Source organism: Nymphalis io, chromosome 10 (genome assembly GCF_905147045.1).
Source record: "Nymphalis io chromosome 10, ilAglIoxx1.1, whole genome shotgun sequence".
In the NCBI taxonomy this organism is placed as follows: domain Eukaryota; kingdom Metazoa; phylum Arthropoda; class Insecta; order Lepidoptera; family Nymphalidae; genus Nymphalis; species Nymphalis io.
In genome coordinates this window covers 312,969-327,107 of record NC_065897.1, presented here as the reverse complement: position 1 = coordinate 327,107, position 14,139 = coordinate 312,969, and the positions used below count along the sequence as shown (strand labels likewise).

The window sequence follows — 14,139 nt, the reverse complement described above, 5'->3', positions numbered from 1 at the left end:
GTCAGAAATAATTGAAAATATTATAGCAATTTTCACTGTCCGGGCTTCTCACGAGTAATATTAAGGTTACGGGGCGACACAAGTTTTTTGGTGGCTGAGGCCTCCTTCGGCGTGACGGATTGCCGTCCCATTGGATTATGAGATTCAAGAAAAACAACAATATGCACACATACGGCATACGTACAAAATGCACTTGTGCTTACACACATTGAGGCACTATATTATCTCCTGCAGAATTGCTTATTCTCCGTTCTGATCGCCGCCACTGAAATCGGGCAAAAGGGCATAATATATCATGTATAACGGATATATCATCATCATCATCTAAAATTGAGGTACTGAGGTCAGAACTTTTTTATATTTTAATTGAATATGTATATCATATCTTGCCGCTCTTTGACGAAAACTCAACATTGTAAGTAAATGGTTACTGACAATTTAATCAATTATAAAATTTAAAAATGTTATTCCTCAAAGGGTAAATGATGTATAGCCTTTCTCTTTGCGACTATTAAAATTAACTAATTGACAGTTTTATTGTCAACAGCCAACAATGTGTGACGCGCGGTCGACCGACACGTCAAACAAATGTTAACTGTTAAGAATGTTGGCAGTGTGTGTCACGCTACTCTTATGCATAATTCCTTTCAATGAAAGCAAAATTTATGCGGAAATACCAAGCCGAAATGAAATGTTGGAAATATGCATAAGTGATATTATTAAAATGTATTTTTATCGATACAAAGAACTGACATATTATATAGACACAAACAGTGATAACCAAGAAGTTATTAAAACTATAAACTCGATCAATGTTATATCAGTTATATTGAGAACAACTAAAACAAAACTATCCGTGCCGAATGAGAGCTACCTCATAACAGCCGGGAACACTTATGACTTCAATGAAACCTTCGCTAATCTCGTGAGAGAACCCTCATGGAACCCGCAAACTCAGTATTTAATCCTCATCAGAAATATACTAAAGGAAGACCTCAAATTTATCTTTGATGTTTTGTTAAAGTTTCATATTATAAACGTAGTTGTGATGAGTGAATCTAATTCGTTACTATATAGTTACGACCCATTCGATAAATACGCGTGCGGTCATCGTTACGAACGAATAATTGAATACGGGAAATGCTCAGAATTACGTCATAAAAAATTGTACCCTTACAAATTAGTGACGGGTCTTAGAAATTGCACTCTTAGAGTTAAATGCGTACACTGGCCTCCATATAGCATAAACCCGACGAAAAACAATAATTCCGTATATTCGTTAGGAGTCGAGCAATATATACTTAACCTATTAAGTGTTTTAGAACATTTTCATATTAATTTTATCTATAGTTTCGTCGACGGTGAAATGTTTACAGTGTTTGATAAAAATATGTCAGCAATCGGTCCTTTAAAGTCCTTACAGAATGGATCGTCCGACGTAATAATAGGTGGGATGCTACTGACACATCCGAGGATTGAGGTTTTCGATTATATAGACGAACATTTAAGTTCCGCTGAGGACATTCGGTACGTTGTCAAAAAAGCCACAGCTGTGTCCTCTTGGAAGAATCTTTACTTGGAGTTTAGTACAATAGTATGGATCACACTGCTTTTTTCTTTAATTTTTTACTTCTTATTTTTTATCATCGTAATTCGCCCAAGAGATATAGGCGAGGTATTCCTGAAGATATTAGCCTCTATGTTTCTCGTTAGTTATAGAATTAAGGGGAGCTGTTTCACAAAGTACCTATTCATCGCGTGGGTTTGGTTCGCTTATCTCGTCAATTCATATTACCAATCTAGCTTAGTAAGCTTAGTGACGAATCCGTGTATGAACTACCAAATATCTGACGAGATGGATATTATAAAATATAACCTTAAACCTTGCATAAGTATATTAATGAGGGATTTTATGTTGTCAGTAGACAGTAGTAGTACGTTCGAGAAAAATGAAAACAAAGACTGCGATAGATTGTTGCAAAGTATTAGTACTGTTGGCCAATACGATGATATTTATACAGTTACTCTGAATACAATATATACGTACCATGAGCGCAGTTTCTATAATGAGAAAGGGAATCCAACGATCTATACGTTTAATCGCCCACTTAATAAAATTAATTTAGCGATTTATGTTTACAAGGGGTTTCCTTTGCTTGAAAAATTGCGTATACATACCCTGCGTTTAAGCGAGAATGGATTAATAGAAAATTATCTACGATTGTTGTACCGGAAGAACAATGTAAGGTACAACTTTAATGAAAACGTCAAAAAGGGTAATATTACTCTACCGTGGTACATTCTAATTTGTGGATATTCTATATCAGTGGTAATATTCATTGTAGAAATACTTACCAAATGGGTTAATAATAATCGAACAAAATAATCTATTTTATAAAGTTTTAATCTTAAGTATGTTTCCATGAACGAACGAACGTCTTGTTGTGGTTTTAAAACATTTGTATTTTTACATATATTTTTTTCCAATATTCCCCCTAGCAATCAAATTTAAAATATATAATACAAAAACACAAAATATTATAACTTTTGGTACACATCAATAAAATTAACACTTAAAGAATAAGTCAGCTTGTGTAATATTATATATTGTTTTTAATAAATATAACAAATAAATTATTGCCTCCAAGGCAACCGGTACGAAGAATAATTATTTAAAAAAGAAAGTATTACCATAAAGACATCAGATTAAAAAAAGACGTACCACAAACATTGTCTATCATGTTTTATTAGAATGTAATAAATATAGAGATCCTAGAGAAGCATTGATAAATAGATTTCAGCTATGTCGATTAAATATCGGAATTATGCAAAGTGCTTTATCAGATCCCACGTTTACAGTGGCCAAAGCAATATGCAGTATAATGTCTGTTTGTCAATATGTAACGTAATAATAAAACCTAGAACATAGAATTATATATGTAAGATAGCTTAAGATACGGCGGGTTGGACATGCCGCAAGGACAAAAAAAATCATTGTCGTGACATTAAATAAAAAAAATATTATAGAATTTACTTAATACCAACTTTGTGGTGAACTGCTCGTATCGTTTGCCTACTCGTTATAAAAAAATTATAACTTTATTGTATTTTTTTTTCTTTTTCTGGCTTGTATCTACGCTATTTGAGTGCAAAATATTCTACAAATGTCACGTATAAAATAGATAAAACATATTATATGAGATTATAACTTTAATGTAGTTTGCTAAAATTGTCGCTTTTTTTTTCTCAGCTGCTTTATGTCACCTGACAGAGGTGAACAAGGTAATTGCTTGTGATATAATCTAGACATTATTTATGAATTCGTGACCTTAGCCTTATGTTAACGAGTAAACTTGATATAATCTCTCATCACATATACTTGCATGTTTCTATCCAAATGATAACTCATGTTTTAATAAGATACTTTGTAAGTTGTAACTTATATGTACGTTCGACATTTTTTATTGTATATTTATCTATAATAGAGCTATTATATTGTAAGCACGCTATTAGTTAACAATTTTACGTTATTAGTAAAAAACTAGGCCGAGATGGCCCAGTGGTAAAAACGCGTGAACCTTAACCGATGATCGTGGGTTACGCACCAATGAATTTTCATGTGCTTAATTTGTAATTATAATTCATCTCGAGCTTTACGGTGAAGAAAAACATCGTGAGGAAACCTGCATGTGTATAATTTCACTGAAATTCTGCCACATGTGTATTCCACCAACCCGCACTAGAGCAGCGTGGTGGAATAAGCTCCAAACCTTCTCCTCAAAAAGGGAAAGGAGGCCTTTACCCCAGCAGTGGACTATTAACAGGCTGTTACGGTTACGGATTAGTTAACAAATGTAACCTGAATAAGTTTTGCTTTAATTTAATTGCAAAAGTGTTCCAGTAATTTTATTGTAAAACTTTTTCTTACTTATATAAGACTTCAATAAGGAATGAATAGTGTGAGTCTTAAAATATTTGATATCTTGTCGCGTTGTTTTATTTACCCCCAGGAATTATCTGTACACCACACCTGAACACCTGGTCTGTTTTGTTAATTTCTGGTGGAGCAATGATCATTTTAGGAACTTTTTTGTTATTTAATTTAAAAACCACAAATTATTACATATTATTCAATTATATACTATTCAAGCTCCTAAATTATTTTATTTTAATGAAAAATATTTTTATAGCGTATTTCTTACAATCATAAAATTTCATTTAGTAGTTGTAATTAAATGCATTTTTTTACTGATTCGTTCGCTCAACCTCAATCCATACAGTTGTATATATGTACCTAATGAGTTTTACTAAAAAGCTTTTGTCAATAAAAAATTAAATCAAAAATCTTTACTAAATATCTTCTATATTACTCTTATTTATAGATTGTCATAAATTTATCGGCGATACGGAAATAAACGCTTCAGACCTGAGAAGAATCGGCGACAGAAACTATCAAATCAGTGATGACCGACAATCTATTAAAAATATATATAAATAAAAAAATCCAGATGTCTACAGTAGCAACAGTACTTACTCTACCAAGGACACGACAGCTTGCAGTAAGAATAACTCCAGTAACTGCAGCTGGTCGCTTCCAAATGGGCTTCGATGAGGGTCAAGCAACAATTTAAATTGTATGTAGTAAAAATGAATAGTCGTCACGGAGTAGTGGCGTAGAGAAGCAAAAAGGCCAGTGGGCAAACCACCGGCTCGATGGTCAGACGATTTTAGGAAAATGGCGGCGACCAGCACAGGACCGGGAGAATTGGCGCGCCTGTGGGGCGGCCTATGTCAGCAGTGGATTAATGTGGGCTGAATATGATGATGATGATGAAAAATGATTGAAACAACAATTATATTAAACCATTTAATAAAAAATATAGAAACATCATACACTCTAAAACCATTAACTAACCGTAATATTTATTGGACCATAATTTCTCTATGCGATAATATAACTAACTACAAATACATTATAACCGATCCCTAGTTAAGTCTTTACGTACACATCACGTGCAACGCGGTAGTCAAAGAATCGAGTTGTATTCAAAAATGAACTTTAGCACAAAGGTTTAAAGAACAATATAGAGTACGCTTCACGCCAGTAATATCATTATTTTTATATAGTTTTTATTTTGAATATTGTTTATTCGTATTTTTGAGCCAAGAAAAATAGAATAAAGCCTTAAATTATGTATTTATTTTCTATTTACAAAACAAAAACCTAATTAACGTTACAATAATTATACATACTATATCCCAGTAAAAAATATCACTTTTATATCGTGGTTTGTGAATTACGTTTCTCGTATATTATTTATGTTCAATTTGACTATCGTTTTGCACAGATTTAGGCAAAAATTAAAAGGCACATCGCAGAGGCAAGATACTAAATGAGCAATAATCGAAAATTTCATCAAGCGTTATAATATTTTATTCAAATATATCTTATACTGACACATCCCAGTCGTGTCGCTTTTGTTTCTGATCGCCCGTCCGCCGTATCTTGGCATTTCGTCAAACTCGTTCGTTACAGTTGAAGTCCAAAATATATTTTGAGGCGTCGTTGAAAAAATATAAATGTACATATAGCAGGCCAGCCCGGACCAAATTGCATAAAAAAATATAAATTATTAAAATTAGATACTCAATAAAATTTGGTTAAGAAGAATATCTTTACTTTGCAAAATTAACAAAAATATCAAATTTAATTAAGTCTTTTGTTCTTGTTTATCTGTGTCGTGCAAACGACGTCGTTCACCGTCAAAAGCGACCGTTCGACAAATCTTTCGCGCCAGATAGGTATTCAATCACTTTAACGCCACTATCAAGTGAGTAACAATGCCTACAAATACAACATCGAAGGCACTTCGTACACAGCTTGCGTCATAAATAATTGTCATGTTCCAACGTTTAAAATTACGTACAATTTAAGCTTTATTTAAATATTACTATCATAACAAAATACGTATTATCTTATTCGAAAGCCACCTATTATCACATGAGCCAGGTTCCTCGCTCAGACGGTCCCCGCGACACGGAACCTCCACCTCGGACTTTTGTTTACGACTAAGCTCTAACGGAACAGCTGCGGCTCGAGAGACCTATCTCGTGGACCTTAGCTTCCAGCGCAGGAACAGGAAGGCGGATATACGCAGGATGAGGAATATGAGGCACAGAGCCGCTATGTCCAGTGTGAAGTCCGCGTTTATCATGTCCAATTCTTCCAACGTCGTCTCGGGGTTTTTGAAGTGACAGTACACCTGAAAATTGTGTAGTAAAAGTTAAACACATGTAATCTATTTAAAAATTAATTATAAAGAGATTTACTACGCTAAAATGAAAAAGCTAGTTTTTTTTCGTTTCTATAATATTCATTACAAAGTGGGGGGAGGCGGGGCGTACCTGGTGGCACTGCAGCTTGGTGCGGTTGTAGGCGTACGTGGCGAGCGCCGTGCCCTCGAACCCGTAGCGGATGTACGACACGTACGTGATCCAGCGCAGGTACACCGGGATGGCGTCGAACGACACGAAGAACCCGCTGAACAGCAGGAACGGCACCGACATCACCGGCGCCAGGAACACGCCGTTCTGTGGCACGACAGGCCGGTCAGTGGGGGGGGCGGTGGCACACGGTGGGGGGGAGGTTGGCGAGAGTGGCGCACCTGCACGTTCATGGCGGCGCCCACCACCAGCCCCACGCTCTGCGCTACGAAGGCGATCAGCAGGCACGACGACAGGAACATGGAGAAGCGGAACCACTCCAGCGGCTGGGACGTCAGCAGGTACACTATCACCACGTAGATGATGCAGAAGATCGCCTGGAACAACGGGCGCCGTTATGTGGGGTAGACGGTTCGTGGAGTTGGACTCCGAGTAGTATATCGCACTTTAATGGGAGATTTACAATAACCATAAGTGTTGACACTCACCGATGTCTCTATAGAAGGAACTCATCAGAACTTCAATTTTATTATTGATTAATCTTATATTAAGCATTAATACTTTATCAAGTTTAAATAACCTTTTGATAGGAATGTAAAATATAAATAGAATGAGAGGCATTAGCTAAGATAAATTGAATTTGATATACTAGATGGCATTGTAACTAACACCAAAAGTGAGCGGGATAAATAAATCAGTTCTTAAATGTCCCACGACTAGCCTGTTAATCCACCAATCTGCATTTGAGCAGTGTGGTGGAAGCTCCGAGCCTTTTCCTCAAAAAGAGTAAAGCCTTAGCTCAGCGTGGGACGCTCACAGGCAGTCACTTCACTACAATGTATTACCGGGCGACCCCGTAGCGAGGTGTCGCCTCACCTGGAATGGTATGTCGGAGACGGTGATGGCGAGGTAGTAGGAGCGCAGCGAGTACCAGCGATTGAAATGCTCCTTTATCAACACCGGCATCTCGAGTGGAACTGGAATATTTAAATACATATTATTCATAGTTTATTCATTATAACTAATTGTAACTCAAAAAGTATTTCTCAGTAATAACCAAATTGTTTTCTTACTTTATCTATATATAATACTAAGGTGTAGTATGCGCAGGGGCCAAACATTATGTAATAATGATAATAATGTCCTCCAGACTAATTTCGGCCACGGCGACCTAGCTCAAGAGAGATTAGCCAACTGCGCAGGAGATATTATAGTGCACAAGTGTGTACGCAAACACAGGTGCACTCTCTATTCTCTAACTCTTATAATCCAATGGGACGGTAATCCGACACGACTGGAAAGAGTTCAGGCGTAGGACTAACGGCTTTACGTGCTTTCCGAGGCACGAGAGTGTACACATTTCCAACTTCCAGACTCCGGGCTGCTACTGAAAATTTTCTGACAGAAAAACCCAATAACTTTTCATTGGCCCGATTTGGGAATTGAACCCAGGACCTCTGGGTATGCGGCCTTTCATTAAGCCACTTGACCATCCAGGCACTTACCAAAAATTATGTATTAGGACTAAGGAAGTTGAGTTCACTAACTTTTTTCATAATTAAGTGCATTATACTATACTCATAAATAATAGTTGTATTTTAATAATAATAACCATTAATAAGTTATATTTATGGTGTAAAAGTTGATATTGAATAAATTAAATTTAAAAATGTAAATATTTATATATCCATAAACTAGTTTTATAGACATACTTAATATGTTTTACAGGTAACTTTCTATAATTATTATCTATAAAGTTTATTTTATGTACAGACTGTTCACTAACTAATATTTATCAAATAAATATTACCTCTAACGTTTTTGTTCTTATATTTAGTGCGTTGGGCATACAGTTACTTCATACGACTAATGGTGAAAGTGCTTTCCTATTAAGTAATAAAAGCTAGCTTCCTCGCGTTAATACAGCGAGCGAACTCAAGGCATACAATGCGTGTAAAGTGCACTCACAGCTGAGGATCGTGATGGTCATGGAGGTGTACATGAGGAACAGCATGTTGAAGAACAGGAAGCCGAGGTTGGAGAGCACCTTGGAGCCGTCGTCACCGATGTCGTAGTACAGCGCGCCGATCAGGAAGCCCACCAGGATGTGCGCGAACAGTCGTAGGTACATGAGCGTCTAGGGGGGGGGGGGGGGTCTTATATATCTTGTGTTATATCATTACATTATTACATCAACTGATGTGATTCGACACACAAATATTAACAGGTGATAACGTTCATCTAGATAATCTCTTGAACTGATTAATTGAAGTGTAGCATTAGTCATATATTTGTATGTATGTATATATATATTTCCATTAAATGTACATTATATTGTGCATGTGTGCTATTACTGTTTTTTATGTTCGAAGGTTATCTGACAGAGAATGATCATTGATAAGGCATTTTGTTCGCCGCTCGTTCCGACCGTGTCAGTCGGTCAAGTTATAAACACATAAGTTATCAAAACATATGACATATTACTTAGGGTTCATTCAAAGTAATCGGTTTTTTCAAATCAGCGGGCATCGAACTACGGTAATATTAAAATACAAATGCAACAATAACTAAACGAAAATGGCACACAGTGCCGTGCGTGCCGCGAACGCCTCTCGTAGTCGTGCGCACGCGCCGCCACGTGCCGATGGTCGAGTTCGCGGTGGCGCTGCCACCGACCGCGACGAGATAACTGAGTCTGTAGTAGTGAAACTGTAACGGGGTCGCACCAGGCTTCAACTGAAACCGAACACACCGCCAGCTCGACTCGCTAACTGAGGTACGGGAATACATACGAGATTCCGATTTCTATATTCCGTGCTACTAGTGCGAATTTTCGCTAAATAAACCAAACAATCTTTCGTCGGTCGGTTGGGACGGGACATCGAAGCTCGGCAGCTGCCTCGCTTACCCAGTCGCGGCGGCTGAACAGCAGCGTCCGCTTGAGCACGACCCAGAACTGCGTGAGCTCGGACGTGGCGTAGCGGCGCGGGGACGCCGAGCCCAGCAGCGCCACCTCCGCGTTGTCGGCCTTCTCCGCGTCCAGCTGCACCACCAGCGGCTCCCCTGGTGCGGAACACTCGCCGTTATGAAATCGTTCGTTAGTTGCGATAAGATTCGTCATCTCGAGCTATTTGCAGGCAATTGTGATTTTTGAAAATTTTTGAAAAACACGCTGACGGGAGCGCATAGTCCAGTAAATTTGCATAACGGTCGATCCGGCTAATACACTAATTACTTGACGGCAGGGCTTCGTGTAAACCTGTCTGGATGAGTACCATCGACTCGTCAGATATTCTATCACCGAACAACGATAGAATTGTCGTGTTCCGGTTTGAAGGGTGAGTGAGCAAGTGTAACTACAGGCACAAGCGACATAACGTCATATTTCCGAAGTTTGGTGGCGCATTGGCTAGGTAAGGAATAGTTAATATTTATAAAGGCGCCAATGTCTATGTGGTGATGACCACTTCACACCTGGAAGGCCGTTTGCCCGTACGCTTATCTATAACTTACTTCAAAGCATGTACACAAAGCCACCAACCAACTAGAAAAGTCTTAGGTATTGTATCGTCCACAGACCGTTTAATTTTGGAAAAAAGGAATATCTTAATGTTTTTTTAAGGCGTCACCAGTTAGAATTATTTAAGAAAATATATACAAAAGAATCATAAACCTTCCTCGAACATCAGATAAACATTTGTCATGTAAGTTCAATGTTCAATTACTAAATAAAACAATGCAAGGTTATTCACTTACTAACGTTTAAAGCATCAAACAAATATCTTGCCGTCGTTTAGGAATAATTAACTTTACCAAGGTACAAAAACCTGTTACACTTAAAAAGTTTCGGTTTAATATATTTTTTTATTATCGTTATTCGCTTGCCGTTATGCCGTTTATTTGTGCTCTGACTTTAAGGCCGGCCTAACTCCGACCATTCTTGCGAATTATTTTGTTGATGTGTTGCTTTCATGACAGTGCGCTGACAATTAATCCGAATTAAAACTTTTAATTAATTATAAGAAACATTTTGTATTTTCTTGTAAAGGTAATGGTGCAAAGTTTATGTCATGCAAAATGAGAATCACTGTTTGAGTTTAATGAAACTGTGCACAATGATATGTTATCAGTGTTGTCCAACCCAAAGTCCTTCTCCTCTCTTCATTAGAGGAGCTTCAGCTCAGCAGTGGGGCATTAACATTGGCTGTATTGGCTGTTACTGTTGTTTTTTTTTGATAATTCTTGTTGATTATTTTCTAACTAAGAAGTATCGCCACGCGAATGTTACCACATAATCATGTAATAGTCAAGGAAATAAAAGTTCTTTGGAAACGATGAGAAAAAGGCATGGTCGATTTAATATGCAACATTTCTATACGTAAAGTATTTGGCGTGACCTTTCCGTTCCTTTTGAAAGAAACGTAATTTTCAATGTCCAGACAGCTACATACATAATAATTTCACTTTAACAAACATTATACTTATACATGTGTATACAAACATCGTTTGAAGGCTGCTCACTGGGGGCTTATCTATTACTCTGACCTCGCTATCGGCCGCTTCGCGAAAAAGTATTCCTTATTTGTAGAATAATAATAAGAGCCAAAATGGACTAAAAACAAAAGCCATGTTTGTGATAAGGAATCTCAGACAAAAGTTTAGTCTAAATATTCTATTCATTCCAATGTATGTATATATTGAAATGAATACAAATACATCAATAACTGGCTTGTTCAGAGTTTGATCGTAACTCGATTGTTGTACCTGGCACCTCACCTAAGACCTTCTTTCCTCATAACGAAATGATTTTTTCCTCACCACCAAGCATCATATAAATAATGTATCTGATTAAGCCATAAGGAATACTTATTATTTTATATAATATCAGTGGGCTGTGGTGACCACTCCATCAGGTGGTCTACTTGGCATTCTACCTACCTAATACAATTAAAAAAATTGTTGCTGTGATGAACACGCAGTCTTCAATAAGGATAGCTAGCCCGATTATAACATAGCTATTACATTTACTGCGTTCCCGCATTAAGAAACGGGTTTGTTTGTTGGAAAACACGTATAAATGAAAATGTGGCAAATTCTCCTTCATCGCCGAACACGAGACGAATTCTTAGCACACGAACACTCAGTGGTGCTCATCTGGGTTTAAACCCGTAATCCTCGGTTACGGGAGTGTTATTTAAGACAATAAATCAGTAAAGTGTGTAATGCTTCGATTATCTGCACTTGGCCTCACCTTTGCCCTTGGCTATCTCGTTGGCGGCGAACTGTATGAGCCCGTTGTGCAGGTTGGCCCCGTTGGCCCCGTTGGCCCCGTTGGCCCCGTTGGCTCCGTTGGCTCCGTTGGCTCCGTTGGCTCCGTTGGCTCCGTTGGCTCCGTTCACGTCCATCTTGTCCTGAACTTGCGACGCGTCGTTCTTGTTCCAGTCGTTCTTCAGCGAATTCTCCATGTCCTTCTTGTTGTTGTATTCCACCATTTTCGGAAGAGGCAATCCCGTTCTGTAACATGTAATGAATATATATTATACAAGTAATGACCAACTCTACCGATAAATATTAACTACTGCCGTAGTATTCCGATAAGAGAGAGCCAGTGTAGTGTGAGGCACGGGGAAATAACATCTCCAATGGTTGGCGACGCATTGACGACTTGAGGAGTAGTTGGTACATTTTGTTGCGCCAGCTCTTAGAGTAATCAGATCCTATTACTATTGAACCTTATTGTGATAATACAATAATAAATTAGACAATGATCATCATCAATTTACAGTATAAAAATATAATTTTATCAATGCTGTTTCTGATGAAAACGCAGTCATTTAGTATCATATAAATATAATAAAATTAAAATATAACGTGAACGGCAAATTCTGCATTTTTATTTATAAAATGTATTGTGTATATGTAATACTTTGTTGTATTAAATACACATTGAAACCATCGAATATATGCATAGTTTATAGATGACGTCACTGCCGTCAATAGCGTCGTAGCAATTCAGGTGAACTTCGGTTACAAATAGATTCAGAGCTAGGCATTCGATAATGATTTTGAAAATGGCGGACGAGCTGGCTCACCGGATGTCGTGCTTGCCGTTGTCGATGGCGCGCACGAGCTTGCCGGTGTGGTCGCCGTACTCGCCGCACGACACCTCGATGACGAAGGACGCCGGGTTGTGGTAGGACGGGCACTGCAGGCTCAGGCTGCCCAGCCACTCCACTGGAACACGACGCACGTTACGTCTCCCGCCCCATTAAACATCAGGAGGGGGGGGGGCGACCTTTTATCAGCGGTGCTTACATTTCACTCGTTACATGAGCGTCCTTGAAACTTTTATATAAATGTTGCCGAGTATTTAATGGTCATAAAAGTGACTTATACTATTATTAATTACTTTTTGTTTAGAACTGTTGAGATTACGATTACGATAAATCGACAAATCAGATTTTATCTTTAGCACAGATTTTACTTTACAAAAAAATATATGCTATCATAATCCACGCTATCAGTAAGGAAATAGGGCCTCGCTTATTAACGTTGCTCAGCGACTTATTAGTTAAATACTGGTTTATCTCTTTCTCTCATCATTAATTTGACATTCGAAAGAAGAAGACACGACAAAGTTTAACTAATCACCCGCTTAACAACATTCATTATAATTTTTCTCGATATGAAGAACAAGTTGATAAAATATAATATATTAATCTAAGAAAAATGTAGTATAAAAGAGTACGTATAATTTATATGCAACGTTTAAATCGGCAAGGTCTTACTAAAGGCCTTTATAAATAATATTTACTAGTTTTAACCAGTTCCCGAAACTTGTGTTACGTTGTGCTTCCAAACAAAGTTACGATAAAATTAAACTTAACACTTTTCATTCCGCCAATATTTTTTACTGGCCGTATTATCGCAAACTTAGTGGACATTCATTTTATAAACTTTAGAGGATTTTTTTTCTGCGAGCATAGATTTCCTGTTAATGCGAATTAATTTATTACAATTAATAACATTTTAACGTATGTATTTATCATCTCAAGATAAGTAACACGCACATTCATTAACTATATAACTGATGACCTTTGTACGTTGACGTTGTTTTTTGTCACGCCTCATTGCGTGGAGTGAGAACCTGGTGATCAGTAATACAGGTCACACACTTCAGTAAAGCAATACCTCATGATAAATTTCACGAGGTATTGTTTTAGTGAGAAGAAATAAATGTTAATTTGTTTGTTTCTCACCCAGCCTTCCTGTACTGCCTTGGTATACGCACTGCCCGTCCGCTAAAGTGTACAAATGGTCAAACATCTCAAACAATCTAGCGGAGGGCTGGTGAATGGTGCAGATGATCGTCCTTCCGCCTCTGGCAAGAGTTTTCAGCAAGGATATACATTGGAAGCAGGAAGAACTATCGAGGCCAGAAGTCGGTTCGTCGAAGAACATGATTGGGGGATTGTTGACCAACTCCAGAGCGATGGAGAGTCGCTTCTTCTGGCCTCCTGATAGATTCGATGTCATTGTCTTGTGATGTTCCGATAAACCGAGCGTTTCCAATATCTCTTGAATCTGAAAATATATTAATGCATTACTAACTTTTTGAGTAGCAGATAGAATGTAAGTTAAACTAAATATTTATTTGGGCGCAGTAGTTGCTGAACAGTTATGTTTACAAACAGT

The 14,139-nt window shown here is 37.7% G+C and overlaps 2 protein-coding genes across 4 annotated transcripts in view; one reads left to right on the top strand and one right to left on the bottom strand.

Annotated features, from left to right (window-relative positions):
* The first annotated feature begins 724 nt into the window (after positions 1–724).
* Positions 725–3,306, top strand: LOC126771193 (uncharacterized). Its single transcript, XM_050490948.1, has 2 exons — positions 725–2,276; positions 3,251–3,306. The coding sequence occupies exons 1-2, from the start codon at positions 725–727 to the stop codon at positions 3,304–3,306; spliced, it is 1,608 nt and encodes a 535-aa protein (XP_050346905.1).
* A 1,547-nt stretch (positions 3,307–4,853) lies between these two features.
* LOC126771247 (ATP-binding cassette subfamily G member 4) overlaps positions 4,854–14,139 on the bottom strand; it is a 34,983-nt gene continuing 25,697 nt past the window's right edge. For 2 of the 3 annotated variants that reach the window (XM_050491027.1, XM_050491026.1), the window contains 9 exons: positions 13,704–14,028; positions 12,537–12,678; positions 11,696–11,958; positions 9,353–9,507; positions 8,413–8,581; positions 7,321–7,421; positions 6,666–6,821; positions 6,406–6,591; positions 4,854–6,263 (listed from right to left, as the gene is read on the bottom strand). In XM_050491027.1, the coding sequence (XP_050346984.1) occupies positions 6,105–6,263; positions 6,406–6,591; positions 6,666–6,821; positions 7,321–7,421; positions 8,413–8,581; positions 9,353–9,507; positions 11,696–11,958; positions 12,537–12,678; positions 13,704–14,028 (1,656 nt within the window). In that variant the 3' untranslated portion in view covers positions 4,854–6,104. The remainder of the gene's footprint in view (positions 6,264–6,405; positions 6,592–6,665; positions 6,822–7,320; positions 7,422–8,412; positions 8,582–9,352; positions 9,508–11,695; positions 11,959–12,536; positions 12,679–13,703; positions 14,029–14,139) is intronic. The other variant, XM_050491028.1, reaches the window with a different exon arrangement.